Below are 24,081 nucleotides of genomic sequence, written 5' to 3'. Positions count from 1 at the left end.
GTTGCCTTAATGTTGAAGAAATGCCCTTGAAATGGGTGTTTCAGCAGGACAATGACCCCAAACACACCAGCAAGCGGGCAACATCCTGGTTCCAGACCAACAAGATTGATGTTATGAAGTGGCCAGACCTAAATCCGATTGAGAATTTGTGGAGTGACATCAAAAATGGTGTTTTTGATGCAAAACCCAAGAATGCTTCTGCATTGAACTGTGGAATGTAGTCCAGTCATCTTGGGCTAGAATATCTATTTGCAGGTGTCAGATGTTAGTTGACCCCATGCCACACGGATGTAAAGCAGTTATCAGAAATAAAGGTCATGCAACTAAATATTAGTTCAGTGATCAACAGAAAAGCTAAATCTGTAAACAACTATACTGTAAATATTTGAGTTTGTAAATGAAAATGAAGACGCTGCTATTTTTTTTGAACAGCCCATTATTCTTTTTTCTTCATTTTCAGTTTAAAAATTGATATTTCGTTCATGTTTTCATTTGGAATTGAATGTGCAGTGCTCCCAGTGCCTTTGTGTATATGGAAATAAATGCTATTATGAGGATTGAGCTTTTTCTCAGTTGTTTTAAACACTGCTATTATTTTGCTCATAACTGTACGTGTGCAAAGTATGAAGATTAAAAAGTCCCCTTGGGTTGTGTGTGGGGAAATGCAATTTGAATGGAGCTACTGTTCACAAATTTTGGTGTGTGATCGTTGTTTTCTACAATATGTTGTTTGCAAAATCCACATTGCGATAACGATAATAATTAAAAAAAACAAAACGATCTGTCATGCAGCCCTAATTAACAGTCAGTACTGGCAAAATATGGACATACTAAATTTCCTCTATACTTAACCTTCGAGATTCATTTTAGCTCTTTAAATGACACCCATCAGTAGTCAGTCACTGCGCACAGTTGGGTACAGATTGCTTCAGTACCACAGACCCAGTTTAAATAAAAGCACAGCTCCCAGCTATTACAGTTCACTGCCAGTTTAACTTGTGCAGCTGTCCAATTTTAACACAGTTCCATGATTAGAAGGAAGAAAAGAGCCAAAAGTATAAACCTCTGCCTTTTAGAGCTCCTCTATATTACACTTTATTACGTGGGACAATGACCAACACTCTCTGTGTAGTCATTAAAGGGTAATTAGCCATTCTCCAGTGTGGATATACTGAGCTTGGTTTTTGGCTCATCCTAAACTAAGATGTTCACCCTAAACTAAGATGCAGCAACCCTCAGTAAGGCTGCCTTCCACTATACTACTTTGACCCACTTACTAGACTACAACTGAATACTACCACCTCTATAGCCAAAAAAAGAAGTGTGAGAGAGAGAGAGAAGAAAAAGTGAACTGTGATGTTTCATTGCATCTCTGTGTGCACACACGTGTGTTTACTCAGCACTGGAAGTGGCCCAGCATAGACTTCCAATGTGCTGCTGAATGGTTCTAAAAATACAATCAGAGTGTAGAACTATTAGGGCTCTCCAAGCCGAGACAGAGACCACATCTTAATGATACCTGCTAAATTGCACAATGTATCCTAAATAAATACAGCACTAAGACAATGAAGAACAACGCCTCCGTCACCTCCACCCTTCGTACTCATTAACTCACTGTGTGTGTGTGTGTGTGTGTGTGTGTGTGTGTGTGTGTGTGCACGCGTGCGTGCATGCTTAGCGAGCTGCTCTCCACACCAGGAACTCCCTAAAATAACCAGGTGTCTTAGTAAAAACATTCTTGACTTGTTGACATCTGAATAGCAGCATCAGAAGTAAAATCTGCACAACACGTCATGACTCGTTAGTTAGCTTACAAGATGTCTGAAGCTAAGAATAACCCAGAGAACACTCAGACACGGAAATTCAATTTAAAAACAGACCGGAGTGTTCAAGAGTAGCGAGGCTAGCCTGAATGGCTCCTGGGAATCCTTTGCTGAGACCCTGAGTTGCATATGGGATTAATGCAGTGCTGCCGACCCCAGTCAGGAACCCTCTCAAACGATCCATGTTTTAGCGCCAGCCCACCTCTCAGAAGCAGATTTTCACTGGTTTTAATGGCTTGGTTGAGGTGTGCTGGGTAGAATACACTGGGTCCTGAGGACTGGGCTGAGAGACACTGGAGCATCTAAAGAGACACTACAGCATCTGGAGGGTGTGTGTGTGTGTGTGTGTGTGTGTGTGTGTGTGTGTGTGTGTGTGTGTGTGTGTGTGTGTGTGTGTGTGTGTGTTCTGACTGAACAAAAATAATTTAAGATGGTGGCATATTAGTCTGTGTGGTGTCCTGTTGAGAATTTGCTGGCATCACTCACACAGACTTACTTAAACTGCAGTGCAGAATCGCCCAAATAGCTTTACTGTATGGTTCTCTGGCAGTCAAGAGCACGCATGGATGTGTGTGGTCTCTCCTCCCCCCACCTGCATGCAGGTGAAGCAGATAAAGCAAAAGTCTCTCCCCCGGATTGCACGGCTCACTTGTCTCATTTGGATGGTCGCCTCGGCCGGATTTCAGCTCAGCCCAGAGCCCTGAAACTCGTCCAAGATTGGTTCCCTAAAAATAAGGCTCAGGTGACCATTAGCTAATGGCACCGGCCTTCGGGGAGCTTATGGCAGCCACCCCTGCAGAGCCAGCTCAAGGTCACCATCCCAGATTAACTCCCCTTTCAGGTCCAGGCTAGATAACAGAACACAGCAGGACAGAGGCGTGTGTAACATATGACAGACCAGAGGCAAAGCCGAGGGCTCGCCACATTCCGTTTTACACAGACTCAAGAAAGAGAGAGAAACAAAAAGAAGAAACATCCTTTCTCAGTCCTTCGTAGTGTTACATCTCTTCTGAGTGAGGGCGTTTAAGGTAGAGTGTATAGTGGGGTTAAATAACGCCTGTTATTGTTCACCAAATAATTACATGTCAACAAATATACTTTCAACGCTTTCTGGGGAATATAACTGGCCGTAGGCAGCTTGAAATATTTGCTGACTCATGGAAGCTGTAAAATCAAAATGTTTCTGAGGGAAATCTGATTACACATTTTTTGGAATCACCACCAGATTCTGTAAATTCAGAACAGAAAAAAATCATCATCATCATCATCATCATCATCATCTATTTCTCTCATGTTTTTTACTCAAAAAGAGAGATGATGGAGAGCTCAATCACTTTAACAGAGAAAGAAAAAAGGGCTCATCTGTTGTAAGGGGTACATCTGCACCCAGAGCGCCTAGAGCTCTGATCTTCATTACTCAGAGGCCTGAATACTAATGATTCAGGCTTGAACATTTGCTGCAGAGAAAATTAGTAGAGGGCCAGAAGATATGAACAACTGATATCAACATCTTAGACATATTGAGTTGGGTGTGCTGTTTTAGAACCTTCAGCCATGACACAAAAAGCAGCTCTTTGTGTCACAGCAGAGCAGTGGTAAACATGACTCGGCCACGTGCGTGTCTCAGCCAATGACTTAGCCTCGGTGCTGGAGGCTCGGTCACGTACGTGAATCGAACACGTGCGCGATTCAGCCTCGGCATTGGTGACTTGTCCATGTGACTCAGCTTTGACGCTGGTGACTCAGCTACGTACGTGACTTGGCCTCGGCCCTGGTGACTAGGACTTTGAGAAGGTCCACCAACAAAAACACTCTCCACAGACTAATAGTTTTCAACTATTAACAGCACTTAACGGCTCACGTGCAATTTGCTTTCACAGTACATGATCTGAGGGTAAAGGGAAACCTTCCTAAATATGAGCAGGTAAGAACAGTTTTTGGGACTTTGCCATTTTCGAAGCGTTACTTAAATGATTTACTCTTATTTCCCTGTCCTTAATTCACATGCAAGGGTGTCCTTTGAAGATGAGGCAAAATGTATTCCCCAGGAACACCTGAAGTTAACAGAATAAGCTGCGAAAGGGACAGGTGGTTGCCATTTCCTGCTGGGTGCATTTACCCACTTGCCCTCGATCCAGGTGCCTGCGTGTGCCCATGAGGCGAGCACGGTGAGCTGGAAGTGCTGTGGAGATAAATTATGCAATGCATTCAAAAGTTCTCCAAGCTCGACTGCCATGAGATTTGACGAAAGCTGTGCTGGAACCCGTCAAGCTGTGCAGAGACAGTCCTGCCTGCCTGCAATCTGAAGCTTGCGGCCAGCGGGGCCTGGCGGACCATGGGCCCAGCACAACCTCGCATCGAGGGCGGCAGAGTGTGCAGCAACGAACACACACACCCTGCGTGGCCTGCAGCTCTGATGCAAGCTGATGCTAGTTTAACACACACACACCCACACCCACCCACAAAGGAAGACAACTTTACATCACCTCTTCTCATCTGTGGCAGACTGACGATTTTAAGACCTCACAGCAAATCTAGTCTCCAGTACTGATCTTTCATCTGGAACCATCATCTGCTGCTCTCCACAGAGACGTGACTGATTAGATTAAAGGCTTTATCCATGTTTTCTTGCTTTATTGTCACATCAGACCAATTGATTTCCAGAATGGGTGAGACGGGCGAGTACATGGACAGTACATGGAGCAAAACCATTGGCACAGAGAGTGCAATCCAACTGAGGATCAATTACACCTCTCTAGTCATGTACAGAGCAGTGTGTGTGTTCATATTATAGTATTACACAGACACACACACGAAATGTGTGTGGAAAACTACTGACTGGTTGTATACACAGCCACAGCAAAAAGTAACAATATAAACTATTCCCATGGTTTTCAAGACCAGGAAACAACAAAAACCACACACAAAACATTACTGCTGTTTGACTTAGAAACAGCAAGCAGAGAAAACGTATGTGAAATGGCAAGACTCACCTTCTTTTGGTACCACACCACGGCATCGCGCACTTTGGAAGCCATTTACATAGCAGGGGTCACCGCATGGGTCATTTTAAGCTGCAAACAGAGAAGGGGAGAATCAGTCAGCATGCTGGAGAGTCTGGCTGGCAACAAGCACGCACACCCAGCTGCTACCTGCAGGGTGGGCGTGGCCGGCCTGGCATCACACCAGAACTCGTCAACAGTGGGCGGACACTCGGACTGGGGGAGGAGCCCATTAAGAGTCCGAAAGCCTCACTTGGAATTTGTGCTCCTTTTAGTTTGGCTTGGCAGAGAAAGCCTTGTTATGCACTTGGCAGAGAGCCACTATCAGCATGCTAATTCACATTCTCTGCCTGCTACACACAGATATGAGCACAGAGCGAAATGGAAAGCAAAAGAGGGAGACGGATAGATAAATGCTAGAGAGAGACAGTGTCCTTTAAACATCCCCAAAATATCATAAAGGGTGTTAAGAGTATAGACACTAAAAGGGTGGTCTGCGTGGCTGGGGGTGAGTGCATATGTACATGTGTGAAAGGTCTGCTTGAGAACATGAACCGCTAGTTCTTACAGGAAGCGCAAGCTAGTAAAAATAGACTCTCTCTCTCTCCCTCTCGCTCGCTCTCTCTCTCTCGCTCTCTCAGCTCCTGCTCCAAAGGACATGAAAGCACACACTGCAGTGATGTATCTACAGTGTGCAGGAGCTTAAAAGACTCCTGTGCCAGTTTGCCCTCTGCTCCTGCCAGGGTCACACGTCAGTATGACCAGGTCTTTGGGAACACGGCGAGACGTAACGAGCACTCTGACTGTGCTACAGCAAGCAGAGATAAATAAACGCCTGTGGATTGTTCACACTGGGACGCCATTCGGCCGCTCTACACAGGAGTCGTGCCCGAAAGCCACAAGCCCTCGTCACCGGCTGGCCCAAACCTACGCGCCAGCCAGGAGGGGGTGGGGCCAAAACCCGATGGACATTCATGGCCAGAGCAGCTGACACTCGCTGTACCCCTCCTGGAGCAGTTTTGAAGTGCTTGGCTGGAACCTAACAGGACTGACTTCAGATCAGCACTTGCTATTTTAAGACGTCTGCAGCGAGGCTGATTTAGCAGCGCGCCAACTCCTTCTTTTGAAGTGACAGGTTTTGACAGCATATGGCCCAGCCTTGGGGGAGCTCCAATGTCATCTCGCATGCGCGCACACGCACACATGAAATACTGCACTCTATTTTTAGCAGCAGGAAATGTTTTCATTTGTTCTTTTTTATTTGAGAGGAAGAACGCTTTGAAAGACTTTGAGCTTCCACACAGACACAGACCAGCTGGTCATGACATGAAAGGAACAGGGGTTTTGTGCACCTGTGTTTCTTGCCAATGTTGAGAAATTTCCATTACCACGATGATACCAAAGCCAGTGGAGTGTCTTGCTCACCCTCAGGCTACGCTGATGTGTGTCTAGTCTCTCTAGACGAGCCCTTTACACTCACATCCATTGTGCAGTTCAAGGTGTAATTACCAAAACTCAAAACAGCTTGCATAATTAGGGAGGAAATACACACCTCCATTTTGACCTGTGTTCAGCTACCACACACACACACACACACACACACACACACACACACACACACACACACACACACACACACACACACACACACACACGACCTCCTCTGCCTCATTCAAGTTATACGCATGAAATAATTGTTTAATACAAACACGCACAATTATTAATAAATTGTTTGTACTACTGGCTTCTAGAATGCTAATATCTCATAAGGTTGCATTAAGCAAATAAGTACTGAATTTTTCCTGAAGCCCTTTTTCTCTGAACTCATAAAAATCAACAGCGAATCAGGGCCTGGATGTGATCTACTAAACCCAGGCAACGCGGGTCAGGATAGCAGCCACTGACCGGGAGCCGCCGCGTGGCGAGCGTGCACGAGGCACACTCACCTACACGCCAACCAGTTCCTGCTCATAAGGCACAGCCTGCAGCTGTGTGAAACTCACACCCCTACACATGCACGCAAGGCCACAGCAACGGCAGCACGTCCTTGCGGGCTGTGCCGGGCCCGTCATTTCCCCGCGCGGTTTGAACGAACGGCAGCATGAAACAGCTGAAACAATGGGATTTATACAGAGTCCCATCAGAGCAACAGAGGCAGCTGTGATCAGCAGCAGAGCCAGGAAGCTCATTACAGCTCATTCGCCCGTGCTTTCGGTCTCTCTCTGGAACGCTCACACACACTCGTCATTGTGAGCTTTTAATAAACAACAAACATCAAAGTTCTACCGACTTACTGCAGGATTTCAAGTCCTGGGGGCCAGTGCTGTCCTTTGTAGTCTGCTGGAGTTCCTGCAGCTGACAGGATTTGAGCCCCGCCCCGCGCCCCCCCCGCCGTGCACATGGACCACGCAGTTCAGCCGCACTGACGGTAGAGAGCTACACACCATCTTCTGCCCTACCCGTCTCCACTACATGTGCTTACAATGGGAAGCTACTCATTATATGGTTTCTATAATCTTTATAATATATATATGTGCACATGTGCACAGAGAAATCATACCAGACAAGGGATTACTGTAATCCCTAAATGAAGAGACGTGATCATTGCCAGTGAAGTAGACTGTCTGGCGCACACTGTGACTCATTTTCATTATAAAGATCTGGAGCAATTGGGTGGAGGAGGTTTATAAAGTTCATATCAAAACATTTCTCACTCTCCCAAACATAACCACACCCACTGGCACATTATTCAGACAGGATAAGAACATCTAAGAGGCTGAATGAGTGGAATTAGGTTTCATCCACACCATCAGCTCAGATCCACACAAGCACAATAGCAGCACCAGCAAGACGACAAGTCGCTTCAGGCAGACAGAGACTACAGTGGCCTCACTAATCGATGTGCATGCATACATACATACATACATACATACATACATACACCTGCCTGCACTCAAGCTCAACAACACCCACAAAGTCAGAGCAACACGACTAAAACTACATCCCAAAGGTGGGTGGGGGTTAGGCGGGTGTCAGGAGGGGGGCAGCTTCAGCAGGCTCAAAATACCCCCCCCCCCCCAAACACCACCTGCCTCTCCGTCTCTGCCCCCATTCTTAGCCCCTCGGTGTGCTACAGCAGGCTAGCGAGCTTTGCCCCGGGCCCTCTCACCTCCCCGACAGTGGGGCCAGACGGCTCCAGGACAGAGGAACACATGAATGACTTCATCCCCTCTGTCTCCTGCTGCTGTTGAAAGCTGCCAAAGACAGCTGCGGGGGAGCAAGTGAAGAGAGGCGGGGTGAGCGGAGGAGAGGCGGGGCAACTCTGCATCTGAATAAGTGTCGAACCGTTGGTGCAAAAGCATCGGCACTTTACTGCGATCAGAGCGCTAGGCTGCGGCTTTGAACAAGCAGTGAAAGATCGGTTTAAATGGTAAGGCCACGTTAGAAAGGGGAAAGGCTATACAGGCGATACAAGCTGCTGAGCCATCGGCAGGCACAGGTGTTCCGTGTACGTGAGCGGCGAGCAAGCAAGACACATGGAGGGAGAGTGAGGCATGGGGGACTGCGAGTGAGAGGGACAAGAGTGAGCAAGAGAAAGAGAATGAAAGGAAGAGAGACCCACCACAGTCTGTTTATTTGACCTCAGGGAAGGGGATCAGGGTTAATCTAATGTGGTGTATGTACAGACCTCGACTGGGTTCCATCAAATTCCACCTTAAGCACATGACCCTCACCCTCACCAGTCATGCAGATAAACTGTCAGTCACTGATCTCTGTTCCACCACAGTGTTTGCAGTCATCTGCAAGCTTCAAGAAACACTCCAGATGTTTAGAATGCAGCAGAGTAAGCCTGGAGCTTGGAACACAGGAGATTTTGTTTTGCAGTGGTACCTTTATTCAAAGTGGGACACAGACCAGATTTCCCTGCAGCGGTCTCGTTTAAAACGCCAGAGGCGGTTGTGACCTTGGCTTTTGACTTTTCAACTCAAGCTGAGCCAGAACCGAGACGACGTCAAACGTATTTCTGTTACACGCGGCAGGGTGGTCCTGCGGCGACATCAGAGTCAAACACGCCACCGCTGCCGAACCCGCACTGGAAGGTTACGAACCCGCTGGGCCCAAACCTAAAAATCGGATCGTGCTGCGTGCCTGGGTGGCACTGGTTGGACCGCCTCCCATCGCACTCTCCAGCCGCTCCCCATGGAAGAAGGACCTTCCAGCAAAGGCTTCGCCCCCTACCACCGCTCAGACTGGGGAAAAGTGGCACAACCACCTGGAGCCATCAGACCGCGGACTCATCTGAAGGTGTGGCTGCAGAAAGAGGGAGATGTTTTATATGTATTTGCTTGGTTCAAATAAGCATTGTGTGTTTGCACCCAAGCTCGTCTTGAAGCTCCCTTTAGGGCCCCAAGCGCCCTTTCCTTCCAAAAACAGCAAAGCAGTTGGTAAAAGCTACTAACGGAACTCATGATTTATGCCTGGGTTTACCTCCTCAGTCACTGTTTTGTTGCACACCCACTTAAAGCATGTGGGTGGAAAACACATGACTGGAAATACAAGATAGATAGCTAAATAAGTAAATAAAGATAGATAGATAAATAAATAAATAAATATAGATAGATAGATAGATAGATAGATACCCTAAGCAAAATAAACATACCACTCTTTGCTATAAAAGTCACATTATTGTACATTGAAACACACCAATATAATTGGTTTCATAATGTTCTTCAGATTTAATATAAAAAATTTTTAAAAGCTATGTGATATAGCCTAAAAGGCTGTTTGTTTAGGCTCTAGTGCCAGCATACTTACAATCTGTTAGCTTTTTCTTTATTAGTTCTGGCTCCTGAAAGCAGGAGCAGTCAGGCCATTATCAGCAGGCTCTGAGAGCGATGGGGAAACAGCCTGGAGTGAGACAGGCAAAGATTCACATTGATAGACTAAAGTGGAACAATGCTTACCTAAGAATCTCACTTGGGGGGGGGGGGGGGTTGTTACTGAGTGTACTGTCAGGATTAACACCTGGGGCTGGGGGAGGGATGTGGGGGAGTGCTCGTTATATAAAAGAAGAAATAAACATTACATAAACCGGCATTCTGAGAACAGTTATGAAATGCTTTGCTGAGTGTTTCAATGGTTCTGTGGGACTCTTGTGCTATAAGCAGACGTTCGACAAGCCAGACACATCAGAGAGCCGAACCCCCCACCCCCGGTCCCAGGCTTTGACGGAGCAACCTTCAACGCAGGGATGAGTGCGGAACGACCACCACTACAGCGCTGCCACTCTGGGGGACGCGCCGCAGGGCACACACCCCCCATCCTGAGAGCGCACGGCCCGCGTGGTGCAGAGAAACCTGAGACGGCAGCGGACGGTCCATTTTTAACGAAGGAGGTTTGCTTTCAGCCCGGCAGCTCTTGCAGCGCGTGTGTGTCCGCGCACACAGCGGGAGGTGAAGGTGCCCAGCAGAGGAACGCCGAGGCCTCTGCAGAGTTGGGCCTGCGTGTTGGTGGAGGCTGGTGTTAAACCAGGTGTGGGTTTGATCATGTTTTCCATCATATGCTGTAAGGGCGATTCCCTTCACGGGCAAACATCATTGGATCTTTCCAATCAATGAGCTCTTCAAATACAGGCTGTAGTTACATAAGGTTCTTCACTGGTCTGATGGGAAAAACTGTCTACAGTAAGAAGGACAGACTCGTCCAACACCAATATTCATTGTTTTTCAGCTGTGAGGGTAATTTAAGGGTTTTACAGAGTTTATTTGTCAAACGCTTGGTTTTAGAGTTACAGACCAGGCAAAAATGACCATACATAGACGTACATGGAGCATAATTCAAGGTTGCCAAACGCTTTCGACACCAATATACGACTACCGCAAGCCACGCTAATACTTTGGGCTATTACATTCATTCTATGGTGACATCTGAGCAAACAGCAGCATGTTTGTCTGTCTTCTAATTCAACTAATTGGTCTGGGATTACTTTAATGCTACGTGCTTCACCAAGTGTAGACATAAATACAATTATGTATGTGATCACACCATGTTCTCTATAACTCGCTGTGGTTGTTCAGACGCCACCACTGACAACTCTTAATGCTCCAGTTTAAATAATTATGGATTCTTTCCTTGTCATGAGGAATATTCGTTTATCTTAGGGGAAAATGTCACATTTGTAGATGCTGACCATGTAACTAAGGGAGCTGTATCCTAGGGGTCAAACAACCCTCAAGCAAGTGACAAACACAGTAAAACCATTTAAACCAACATAATTGCTGAAAAATTATTTATTTGAGGTTTAGCCAAGGAAAAATTCCTTCAGCAAGCTAGTACCAGCATTCCAAATGTGAACATTACTATTGCATTGAACTGTTTACCAACTACATACTAAATGCAAGTAGGTTTTAAAATATTTTAGAACCCAACAGGAACTGCATTTCTGAACTTGATGGTTTTGGTTCCTTTTTTTGCCCTTTTTTTCCCCCTTCAAAATTCAGCATTGTAGCGTTTTGGTTAAATTACAGTGGATTTGATATGTTTAAGAAACTGTCCTGTCCACCCATGTTGTGAGGCACTTCACATCGGCACGGCGGTTATCCCACCACGTTTCGGAGTGTCATCCCAGCCACAGGCAGTCCCATCATAAAGCTGGCTGCAGGACCTGAGCCAGATTGCTCTGGGGCTCAGCTTTGAAACCCTTCTGCAGGCTCCTGCCCCCGGCCCAGCTTACACTGCAAGGCTGGCGCTTGCATACCGCAGGCTGGCTCCCTCACTGAAGCTGGACATAATGGCTCCCCATAATCGTGCTCCTAGAATTTGTGCGTGTTTGTATTAACTTTCCCCACATGTAAAATTAAACCGCTTCCTGATCTTCTGTTCTGCTGCTTGAAGGTATCCGGAGCCTTTCCGTGAACCATGAAGGACCTTACAAAGCAGGCACGCAAGCGCGCATGCACACGCACACGCACACAGCCTCAACCCTGTGCACCTTCAGAATACAAGAAAACAACCCACACCGAGCCCAGGAAGCCATGGCATGCTCTGAGAAGGCTCACAAGGCTATGAGGCATGTCTCGTTCATGTCTCTGATGATGAAAGCATGCACAGGACATCTCTCATGGCAGGCCAGTCTGGTCAAATCATGCGAACAGAATGGCCCGGGTGGTGAGGACCTCTTCTCCAGAGTCAAAGCCCACCGAGCGGATACAGAGCCGGATTGCAGTCCCGGCCAACGGCTCGCTCTTATTTCAGACAAAACTGACAGACACGCAGAAGGGACATGCCAAAAAGGACCCGGGCTGCCAGCCACAGCCAAGTGTGAGGTTTGCCTACGAGCAGGAGTGCTGGCTGAATGGGAGAGTGCGAGACATGGAAAAGAAAAGAACGAGAAGAAGGTTTCCAGCTCAGAGTGGGAGAGACAGGGGAGCCCTGTGTTGTTTGATATGGTGGGGTGTCAAAAAAATAGTGCAAGCTATGCTCAGCTCAGCCAGAAACAGGCAGTAGTGTCATGTCCAGCACAGTTCACCTTCAAACACACCGATACTGCAAATCAGGCTTGAAATGTGTACTTCGGGTTGGGTGCACTGAGACCACAGGTGAACCTAACAGGATTCTAGCAGTGGTGTGGATTTGCCCCCAAAAACTTGCACCTCACACACTTCAACCCGCGGGAGTGTCAAAGGGTTCCAGAAACAGCCTGGCACAAAATAACCAAATGCTTCTAGACACACTCACACCCTGTCTCAACAGTGTCTGGAAAAACTGACATACTAGGGTGCTTAAGGAAACTGGCAGTGCCGTTCTCGACAGCGAAACGTCTCATTTCGCTGGCAAAGTCCACCACAAAAAGTCAACAAAGAGCACATTCTGCTTCGTCTCCCGTGTGGCTGAGCGGGAATGTTTCCATCCGCCGCTGGCACCGTTCCCCTCGCACTGCCCCCTCTTCCCCTGGGCGTTTTCACTTTGGCGGCGGCACACTCGCTGAGCGGACCGGCTCCACGTAGTCATTGGACAACCTTGCTCTTGAGCTCCTCTCCGTGGGGAAGCCATCGGAGGCACCGGAACGACTGCCGGCCAACCCATGCCCTGGGAAGCAGTCACAACCACCACCACCACCACCACCCGTGGCTTGCTTATGCAGGGGGAGCTGGAGCGGAATGACGTAAATGCAGGCCGCCATGCCAAGGTGAGGGGTCAAGACGGCCCACCACTCCGCAAAATTATGCCATCGAGTGTCACTGGAGTGAGACTAAAACACCCTTAGTGTTTCAGAGAACTGAACCAAAGAGAAGATGGTGTAGTGCAATTCCAAGTCCACGAATGAAAAGATGAGTGACAAACACACACACTGTTTAGTGAGGTAGGGACAGAGATGAACAAGGGTTTTTCTGCCACAGCACCTGTATTTTTTTTTAAAGGAAACATTCCCACAGCATGTCACTAACCCTAAACACAAAGTATCACTTCAAACATGGTCAACAGAGCTCGTGATGGCCTGCTAATAGATAAATATAATCTTGATGGAATTTGAATTTTTTTCTCTCCTGGGAGCACAGCTGGGCTTCGGTCAGACACACAGACCATGAGAAAGTAACAATAAAGGACACAGAGCCAGTGAGGCAAATATCGAAATCTGACAGCTGAACACTGGCTAATTGGCCAGACATGAGGTGACGCTGCTCTATAAACGCCACCACATCAGTGTTTTTGAACGCTAGCCAGCCTAACGACCTCAGAAAGGCCTTCTGGTGAGTTTTTCCATTTCTGCTCCAAGTTCTTTATGCCAGTCAGCGGCAAACTCCCCACAGCTATAGAATTTGGCGTCTTGAGGTGTGCACGGGGTCACATAAGGATGAAAACCGGGTGGCCACACAGAGAGCACATCCACAGCTCTGCATTCTGCTTCGAGTAAATGCTGCCCTGTGAGAGCAGGGGGAAGACCGGGAGACGGGGGGGAGTATGGCAGGCACTGCAGGAAATGGGTGTACCACACCAGAGGGTCTTATCAGAGTGCACCAGCTTACAGAGGTGGGATGCTGGGATGCTTCTATGCCAATACGTCCATTCTAAAACCCTTACTCCGTCACTGGAGACCTGTAACTCCTAAAAGTCCTTTTGCTTTACCCGTAATAAGCATAGGTTAGGTATCATTTTCACTTCTTGATGACACTTATCACGATAAATCAACGTTATGAAGTTATAGCCTACAGCTGGACAGGTAGAGGGTTAGCTAGCTAGCTAGCTAGCATACATACTGACACTCGACAAGACAGACTTTGATAAAAACACTTTGGGGATATATATATATATATATATTAGTGATGAGCCAGCGATCTAATTAGCTGTGAATTTGCCAAATTATCTAAGGTCTGTCTATATAAGAAGTAGAGTTGCGCTAAAATGTTAACTAGCTAGATAATCAATTATCTTATCACGACCGCCGAGGCAAATGTTAAAACGTTGACATTTGGTTACAACCAAAGCGCGTTAGCCACCTAACCGAGCCTAGCTACCGCTAGCTTTGTTTAGAGCGACGAGTGGGTATCCTTCGGTTCATCAGAATAAAACACAGCAGAATAAAACTGCACCCCCTCTTTCACTCAGAAGTGTCGAGAAGGCAGCTAGCAAACTAGTGAATAAAGGGACAAGAAAACCTTAATCTGAACCGCGTTTATAATTCAGATTTAAGGAATAGCTAGGCTAACTAACGCTAGCTACTAAACCCTCAGTAGCCACCAAGCAGAGTGTCTGTATCTGAAAGCCCAAAGCACTCTTCCAGCTAGCTGGCTTTCCAGAGTTGCTAACGGAAAAACTGAATCTCAAAAAAAGAAGAAAGAGAGCGATAATCCCCCCCCACCCCATCTTACCTCTGTGAACAGCTTTACGTTGACCTTCAAATCTATCACATGTAAAAGGGTTTTCCGCTATACCACAGTATGAAAAGATGCTAGCTCCCATGCACGGTTACGGTTGAGTGATTTGATTTCTTTTACTGACCTCCAGTCTGTTTACTGTATAATTACAACCAGCTTCAGTCGAGGTCAATACATACCACCATGTGTGTTATATACGCGCAGATTTAGGCAATTTTGCGTTACTGAGCAAACGCTCGATAGCTCTATCTAGATACTAAAAAAATACATACTTGTAAACCAGGAACCAATTACAAGTCATTGTTCTTGAACGTTTACAAACGTGAGTAAAATGCCTTAAATACGGGATAAAAATAAGCAAGACTTCAGCTGAAATACCTTGAAAGATTGTACGTTGTCGCCATCGTGTGGTCACGTGTTCATCTTTTGCGATATTTATTTTTTAGACTGTTTGGATTAAGTAGTTAGCTAATTAAATAGCAAGATAGCTAACCTACTTATGTCTCAATTGCGCTACATATAATAGACAAATAAGTAAAATATATTGGCCAAAAAAAAAAAAAAAAGTTTTTTAAACATAACGGTAAGTGATGAGACGGAACAAAATGTTCTTGTGCAGATATACCATTCTACGGTAATTTTTAATCCCGGAAATACAACAGCGCGGTTCACAAATCGACAGATTAAATTTTTAGTGTTGGCTTTCGTTTAACTAAAAGGTTCCAGAAACAAAGATGACAAAATACAAAATGCTCTAGTCATCAGTTGCTGCTTTTAGAGGTAGTCGCCCTTGACTGGTAGTCTTGCTAACTGCGTCACTTTGGTAAGCAAGACAACATATTTATATCAACTGAAAATTCAGCTAGCCAGCCTGGCACTATAGCTAGCAGAGTTTATAAATTCATGCTCGACAAGATACGGATAGACGGCAATATACTACAAATAGTTAGCTAGCTAGTAAAGATGGCTACCTTCTTTCTTCACATACGCGGTATATCTTAAATATAGCCAACAGTTGAAGCTATCTAGCTGGGTAGTTAACGAACGTCCTTTATAATCGTTGGTTGGTCATTAAAACCGTTATGCCACTGCGACACCCTGAATTGCTGGTTTGCGTCATAGAAAATTTTAGGAAACTACTAATGTATAACCTGAATGTATTAGCTGGTTTGCCTTTTTATTTGAATACTTGTGTGCCTTACAGGGGTGTTTGAGGGAAGATGTCCTTAGCTCAGCGCGTTCTGCTCACGTGGCTCTTCACACTAGTCTTCCTCATAATGCTGGTCCTGAAGCTGGATGGAAAGGTTAACTGGAACTGGTTTCTCATATTCCTCCCAATGTGGATCTTTGACAGCATCCTCCTCCTCATGCTGGGGGTGAAGATGGCAGGCCGCTGTCGGGCAGGTCACGATTTGCGACAGGGGGCTCCTGGCTTGCGCAGGAAAGTCTGGTACCTGTTGGCTCTGCTGCTTAAGCTGGGTTTCTGTCTGACACTCTGTGCCCGGCTGGAGCAGCTCACTGACCTCCGCCTGGTGTACGTCTGCATCCCACTGTGGACCGTGCTGACAGGAGCCATGGTGGAGCTGGGTGCTAACATCTTCCCTCAGCACAGAGACTGAATGTCAGTGCCCAAGTCTGGAGGATTTAACACAAACATTCCACAAGAGAAGCTGTACTTGATGGTGGTGTGAATAAGTGCACAAGTGCAGTAAAAGATTAAAAACACATTCATTTGAGGAATGTTTCACTTCCTGCTAACACATTTTAAGTGCCAGACCAGTGTTTCTGAATATCTGTAGATGCTTTGATACACATTAAAGGCTAAATATGACAGATGAGACAGGTCTCAGAGATGAGACATGACTGACTTTGAGAGACCTTTTTCTTATTTCTCAAGACAGTCATTGATATCATATTTGTATACTTGTCCCAGACATTTCCAGTTCCACAGTGTCTGTCTGACTCAGGATGCATGAATCATGGAGGCAAGAAAAATCTTGGTGTCAAGTCTGTGTCTGACAGGCCAGAGCAAATTGACAGGCTTGAATCTGAAACTCAGTTCATTCCCTTGCCCCAAATAACATGGCTTGTTTGATAGCCTTGACTGTCTTTGTCATCTGGAAATTGATAATGTGTGAGTCTGATTGCAATCTGAAGATCCTTGGAGCCAGTGCTAGGTGGTTTAATCACTAGAAGTATCTGGGGTCTGTGTGCGTATTCTCAAACGGAATTGAATGGTTATGGTCTGTTACTCTAGGTTATCTAACTGAAATTATGTGGAAAATACAAGAAACACATTTGAAAACTTTGCCAATGCACATAATTGTATCTTATAGGACTTTTGCTAATCTTGCTGTCAATTAAGTGACTGCAGTGCTACGATAGTACATCAGGCAGAAACGATACTAGCTTTGTGACACTGGAGACTACAAATCATATAACTGCAAAGCTACCAGGAAGTACTAACTAGAGCCCCTTGCCGACTCCATAGGCTTCAAGCAATTATTCTAAAGTTGACCTCAACAACATATTCACATTGCACAAACTGATATCGGGGAGTTGTGTCTAATTGCCAAAATGTTGAAGGATTCTTTTATGATTTTGGTACAATAGCACTACAAGACTGCATTTACACACACATGGTTATCAGACTTTTTTGTAAACTGAGATCCAATTTTGGTGAAACTTAAATTTTCAGCTTCATTTTAGATATTTGGACTATTGGAACCAGTTGACTAAGATTTTAGTGGGGTTTTTTTTGTTTGTTTGTTTGTTTTTAATCAAATGGTTTTAAGAGTGAATTTTGTGAATTATAAAATACTCTGTGTGACATGTTCAAAGATCACTTATGATGTTTTGAAGAAGCTTTCTTTTGGACCCTCATTAGGCTATCCATGTATGGAGTTGTCATTTCATCATTTTTTGCACAACTTTTTTTTATTCTTTTAAAGCGTATGCACTTTCTAACTTATTCTGCGTTATTTGCAATAGTTAATGTTCCATGAATAAATATCCACGTTCATAAACCCAGTCATGTTTTTGTTCTGTATCCTGGGCTTGATTCAAATTTTAAAAGGAAGCCTTCCAAAGCCACTTCCACTTGGGATGCAGTTCAAGTAATGTAGAGCACTAAATAATGCTTTTAAATTTTAAATAATTCAAAATGTAAAAATTCTCTGTAAAAGGAGTTACCAAATGGAAAAAAGAAAGTGAAGAGGTAATTATTTTTCAGAATGGAAGTTAGTGTTGAAGGCAGAAACAAAATTCCCTAATGTGTATATTTATCCAGATAGACAAGACAGTGTTGAATCGTTCATGTAGGTATGTGATCGCGTCAAAGCTCATGCTCTAGAAAATGAGTCCTATGGGAGTGTAATATGTCCATATTGATCATCAATAAAATTAAAATCAAGAGGAAAAATATTGCTTAAATGAAGGACAAATGCCACCCATATTAGCCTTGAATCTTCAAGTATTGTTTACATTTGATCAGTGTTAAAGCTATGAGTTTGGAGATTATCCATATTGAAACTAGCAACAACATACTATGTCAACATTATAGGTTAAACAAAGACTTTTGACCAGGAAGGAGTTTATCAAGCCCAGAAAGCAGACATGCAATTGAACAATCCAGGCAGCTAAGCAGTTCACTCTCACCTGACCCAGCAAATGAAGCTCCAGATTATTCCCTATTGAGGTCAGTCAGCCATGTGAAGGAAAACAAAACCACAATTTGTATTGGGAACCACTGCTGTAATGGTCTCAATCTGCACTGGCTCAGGTAAAATCACAGAGTCCTCCTAAAAAAGAGGTTATTGTACCACAAAAGAACAAACCAAATACCTGAGAATCTAAAATATTATACCATGACTAAAAGCAGAAATACAATAAACAGTATGTATTTAATTATTACATGGGATTCTGAGGTTAATTATATACAAAAAGGTATGCTTTCAGTGTATTGAACAACTAGTAATAAATGTGTTCAAGCGCACAAAAATAAATCTTAGATTTAAGCAAGCACACATTTAAAATCTGTTTTACAAAACAAAATATCAAGCATTTTAATGCAAGACAAGGATGTGCAAACTACCACCCTGCATTGCTGAACACTATCTATTACATAGCTCCCTGCTGAGTATTTCTAGTATAGCAGGCCTAATGATATCTACATTTTCAGCTACCAGCATACCAGGACAATCATAGTCCAGTGGCCATATTGCATAACATAACCTCTCTCTCTCACACACACACACACACACACACACACACACACACAGATGTGAGTTAATTCAGGTCCAGACACATCGAGTGTGGCCAAGATGGCTCATTACTTATCTAACTACAAAATCAATATAAAGTGCATTCAAGATGAGGAGGGGCAAAGGAATGGTTCTTTTGCCCTCTTTGAACTACCAACCGTACAAAAGCAAAATTTATCTTAATATAAAATGGGAAGTCTGACAGGAACAAAATGATGAAACACAAATGTGCAGTGATCCTATGCTTTTAATCTTCATTCATCTCCAAACATAGTTGTCTTAAGTTCTACACAGGGTAACCATGGAAACGTTTCTGGTTTATTCATGACAGTGGAAGCGTGTTGGTAAGTCCAGGAGCCTACCTTACACCGAGTCAATCTGAATTATGCACATGATCATTCAGTGTAGCCCTTGTTTACATGACAACGATCCAAGATCAAGAACTTTTATTACGAGGTTCTTAATTAGATATAAATCAAACTACACATTTTCTTAGAAAAATGTTATATACACTACAGTGCTGACAATAAAAATGAAACAAAGAAAATAAAACAACAACAAAAAAAAAAACCAAACAAAAAACCTTGATATAAATAAGCTCTATGGAAAAGCTTGGAGTCATTAAAAGAATTCTGTCTCATCTCATCTTAAAAATATATATGTTCATGTCAGCTCTAATAATGACTATAGCCTACAACTTAAAAATATATATTATTTAAGGACCTGTATGTGTGGTTGTCTTTTTTTCTCTCTCTGACCTGCAGGGTAGCAGTGCAGCTGGCCCTAAGTGCTTCGAGAGTTCACAGTTAGAGGCACTGAGGAATGTCGCGCGCTACATTGGCTATTCGACTGCTAACAGGAGAGGGAGCTGCACTTGGCCACGCTGCTTCCTTCTACCACGCAATGTTGGTGTTATGCCCATCTTTCCTTTGTTTACACCTCTTTAGATCTATACGAATTCAAAAGTCAACCTTGAAACAATGTAAGAAAAAAAGTAAGATACAACAGAAAAGTCATTTAAAAAACAGTTATGTACAAATCAGTATAAAAAGTCTTTCTGGTGTTCATGCATGAGGGGATTGAGTGAGTGGTGCGACCGAGTGTCTTGTGGTGTGACAGCGGGCATTGGGTGGAGAGAGTCCTGGGCTCTGTCTGGCCAAGGTGGGGGTGGAGGTGGGGATGGTTGCTGCTGTTGAGACTGGTGCAGAACAGCCTGGGGCAGAACAGACTTGGGCAGAATTTGTGTCTGGGGAGGAGCAGTCCGACTCTCTGAATGTCCAGAGCTGGCTTTGGGATTGAGGGAATGTGTGTGTTTGGGTGCTGGGGTAGTGTGTGAGGGCTTGGTTGTGTTTGTGGGGTATGGGTGTTTGGTTGGCATTGTGGCAGAATTAGTGGACTTGGGTGCAGCAGATGAGTGGCTGTGTTTGGATGTGGAGCTGGAGTGCATGTGTTTGGCTGGTGTAGGTGTGTGTGTGTGTTTGGTTGGGGTAGAAGGATGTGCATGTTTGGTAGGAGTAGAGGGATGTGGGTGTTTGGTTGGCGCAGTGCTCAGGCTTGGTGTCGGTTTGGGCATGGGAGAGTGTGTGGGAGCGCTTAGACATTCCGCATGTTGGTGTGCTTTGGGTCGGCTGTCTGACACATCGGCTGGCGGTGCCGCACCGGAGCAGCTGCGAGCGTAGCTGGCAGCTTTGGTCGTCCACTCTGGGACAGGCTCCACCTCCTCCACCTTGATCTGGGGCACGGGGGGTGTGTCTCTGAGCTGCCTGGTGTCTGCAGTGGGGGGTGGATTCACGGGGGTGATCAGAGTCTCGCAGGGGGGCTCCTGCTTGATGGAGGGAGAGACGGGCGCCGGGGGCTTCCTGTCCTCCTCCTCGGCCTCCTCTAGCTTCTCCTCTGCGTGGTACTGCTTCAAGCGGACGTGCCAGGCCAGGCTGCAGACGGCGGACACAGTCTTGAACTGGTGCACCACATTGCGGGGGATGTAGTAGATGTCGTTGTCATACAACTGGATTCGAGCATAGCGGATCCCCTCCCTCCTCAGCTGATTCAGCTTAGCGTCGTCCATCCACTGCACACACTGGACCACACAGAGCCATGCAGTTACAGTCACTATAGTGCCATTACACAGCACACATCACTCAACGCTATGTACACACAATGGTCATTCACCATCAGTGGCCTTGTTATAGGCCCACTGACTCTCTAACAGTAATGCCCTATCATACCTTACAGTACCTTATAGCCTTATCCTTTGAAGTTGCATTCAACGCGTTTTTTGGCACCATATTTGTACTCAATAGGCAGCTGGCTAACTGAGTCAGTGCTCTGTGTAAGATGCCCCAGCTCTCTTTATTGGTCTCTTTTATGATGGGCCTGGTTTTGTTCAAAGGACAGGTCTTCACTGAACTTTTTCATTATGCATTTCAAAATGCATTTCTGTTGTTTGTGCAAACATTTACAGATATGCCATGAAGAGAGTGGGCCCATTATTAGCCAAAGACGATGGGCCTTATAATGCTAAGAGCCTATTTGTTCTCTACTGAGATGATGAAAAAAGCAGTCTTTGGGTAAAATGAACAACTTTCCGGCTCTCAGAAATTAGTTTAAAAAAACATTAAGAGCTGCTAACACCCAGAACTAGAAAACAAAAGTTGCTCTTATGATGTGACACAAGACCTGCACCACAATACGGTTTGATATGATATTAGATTAAAAAACCAAATAAACAAGCAAGGCAGTGCATGATTCAGACAGGAGGTCAAGGGTCAGACAGACAAGAGAATACCTGTCACAACCGGCAATGTTACTATGTCATGCTTTACAATGAAGGATGTTCCCTGGACAGTGAATGTTAATACCAACATAAATTAGGTTAATTTGGCACTGTAAATAAAGTCAGTATGAATGATTAACGCAGGTTAATCTTCTATAGGTCCAATAGCGTTACATATGATACAGACCAAATACAAAAGCACATCACACTTCAAACTTCACACATGTAAATGCTGGCATACATGGGCTGTATTATTATATACATGCAGTTATATTATATACACAAAACAGTACAAGTATATTCTCCATCAGTTCACTTCTGAGTACAAATGTGGTGTTGCAGATGCTTGGATTATTACAGCTATAAAAAGCATGACAATCTTTTACAATAGATGTACCTAAAGAAGTGGCCAGTAAGTATAAATGTACTGGCATGCACACTCAAGACTCCCATTTTATGAAGCTAAGAGAATAAACATCTTGGTTTGATTTGTGACTGAATCACCACCAGATACCCTAAGTGTACACTAAACCTGTTTAGTCTGACAGGCTCAACTATTGCCAGTTCTTTAAACAGAATGTAAGTATATGTGCTGTGTTGGTTTGGATACTCATTCCATAGCTGCTGTTTAAACCTTACGCAAACAACAGTCCATCTGGGCCAACAAGAGAGGCTAAGTGACCAGGTACTTCCCTGGGCTTTTAGCATAATAGAGTACAGTAAAACAGTTCTCCATCGATCCAGCAGAGGTCAGTGTTAACATCTAAAAGGTCTCTTGTGAGGGCCTCATGGAATAAAGAATGACTGCAGATCTTTTAGTTTCCATCATCCATTTAGATGTTTTGCTGAGATATCAAAGAGAGACAATGATCCCAGATCAGTATGCTTAGGCTAAGAGGATTTAGACATTAAAATGAATAGTACGCTACTGTAGCTGAATTATTTCATCTGACAGACTTTATGTTCAAACTCAGAAATAGTATGCAGAGGTGGATAAAATGCTCATAAATGACCAGCTTCATTCCAGTCTGTGGCTGCACCGTGACTTAACTTGGTTCAGAGCTGTGACTCAGCTTGCCTGGAAGCCATAAGATGGATTCCTACACATTAACTGAGCATTGAGATCAGAATAAACTGCAATGCCCACAGCGATTCACCAATGACTGTGCTTTTTACTGTAGATCTGGGAAATGGGCCCTGCACGTCGACACTTGAGACCTGAAGTTTAAGCTTACAAACTAAAGGACTTCACAGGTTCAAGTGTAAAACTCAGCATGGGTGCTCAGACGCCTGTCAGGTCAGGAGCGCTGGCAGGAACCCATGCTGCTGCAGAACCTTTTTAAGAGATGTGTGATCACAAGTAGCTTGAGAATGTGCATCACATGCATAACATCACGACTCTGATCTGTAAGCACTGTAGGCATGCGCTGTGTGAACTGTCTCATGTGCTTGAAGTAAAGAATGAGAGTCTATTAGAGTAAGGCATTGAACAGTGAACAGGAAAAACATTGGATCTCTAAGCGGCTCAGTCAAGTTAGGGTCTCTTATTGGATTCATTTCACATTAGATCCTGACAGCTTTCTAAGATATCAGGGTACTGTAAGGAATATTCATTCATCCACAGTGGATATAGGTCAAGCCTAAATGTTTTAGATCTGTGAAGGCCTCTTGTTTGCCGGTGACTTGACACTTGCTTAGAGCTTTCAGGTTTGCATTGGAGCCATGTTTTTTGGGTTAATCACAACAGAGAAACTATGTTGGTAAGCTGAGAATTCCGTATGTTTGTCTTGTCTCCATGTGTACAACTGAACTCACTAAGCCCCAAATGATGAGAGGCAAACACCACTCTGCACACAGACATGGCATGGAGTGTTGGGAATTAAGTGTGCTGCTTTTGAAAAGCGGCTCTTATTTGTTTAAGCACATGGAAACCTGATCTTGAACTAGCTAGGTCATCCCACACTGCATGCATTCCTAATGGGATACTGTGTTAATAGATCTCAGTCATAAGTGTCTGTACTAGATAGTATAGACAGTATTGACATATAAAACCCCTCAGGATATCCTCTGTTGAGTAATACTGCAAGGTATTAGCATTTTTCTGTATCATACTTCTTACATTCCACTCATAAAACAATAAAGCAAACCTTGCCTTACTTCTTGTTTTTTATTCACTAGATTTTATTTTGTTACTGGGTCCTCTGTGAAAAAAGCTCACAAGAATCCAGAAAGGAAGAAAAGTACACTGTCTGGTACTTGTTTCAAAGTACTTGTCTTAAAAAGGAAACTAACAACACAGCTAAAAAACTAAGAAACAAATATATACAACTGGCAAGTGCAATGACC

At 44.6% G+C, this 24,081-nt stretch overlaps 3 protein-coding genes across 10 annotated transcripts in view; 1 reads left to right on the top strand and 2 right to left on the bottom strand.

Moving 5' to 3' along the window:
- Positions 1 to 14,862, bottom strand: part of LOC113590393 (protein PHTF2) — a 34,874-nt gene extending 20,012 nt beyond the window's left edge. Inside the window, exons 1-4 of one of the 8 annotated variants that reach the window (XM_081712582.1) lie at positions 14,695 to 14,859; positions 9,641 to 9,733; positions 8,950 to 9,136; positions 4,817 to 4,897 (exon numbers count right to left, since the gene is read on the bottom strand). In XM_081712582.1, the coding sequence (XP_081568708.1) occupies positions 4,817 to 4,861 (45 nt within the window). In that variant the 5' untranslated portion in view covers positions 4,862 to 4,897; positions 8,950 to 9,136; positions 9,641 to 9,733; positions 14,695 to 14,859. Of the gene's footprint in view, positions 1 to 4,816; positions 4,898 to 8,716; positions 8,908 to 8,949; positions 9,137 to 9,640; positions 9,734 to 14,694 lie in introns of those variants that run through there. The other 7 variants (XM_081712584.1, XM_027030516.3, XM_081712581.1 and 4 more) reach the window with 7 other exon arrangements.
- A 469-nt stretch (positions 14,863 to 15,331) lies between these two features.
- Positions 15,332 to 17,730, top strand: LOC113590392 (transmembrane protein 60-like). The gene is made up of 2 exons (XM_027030511.3): positions 15,332 to 15,523; positions 15,905 to 17,730. The coding sequence occupies exon 2, from the start codon at positions 15,921 to 15,923 to the stop codon at positions 16,317 to 16,319; it is 399 nt and encodes a 132-aa protein (XP_026886312.1). The 5' UTR covers positions 15,332 to 15,523; positions 15,905 to 15,920; the 3' UTR covers positions 16,320 to 17,730.
- Positions 17,731 to 19,191: 1,461 nt separating this feature from the next.
- Positions 19,192 to 24,081, bottom strand: part of LOC113590390 (uncharacterized) — a 47,611-nt gene continuing 42,721 nt past the window's right edge. The window contains exon 8 of the mRNA XM_035523574.2: positions 19,192 to 21,039. Coding sequence (XP_035379467.1) covers positions 20,002 to 21,039 — 1,038 coding nt within the window. The 3' untranslated portion in view covers positions 19,192 to 20,001. The remainder of the gene's footprint in view (positions 21,040 to 24,081) is intronic.

The sequence above is a fragment of the Electrophorus electricus genome, chromosome 4 (assembly GCF_041902795.1).
Source record: "Electrophorus electricus isolate QZ-2024a chromosome 4, ASM4190279v1, whole genome shotgun sequence".
Taxonomy (NCBI): Eukaryota; Metazoa; Chordata; class Actinopteri; order Gymnotiformes; family Gymnotidae; genus Electrophorus; species Electrophorus electricus.
This window is presented reverse-complemented; position numbering and strand designations above follow the sequence as displayed.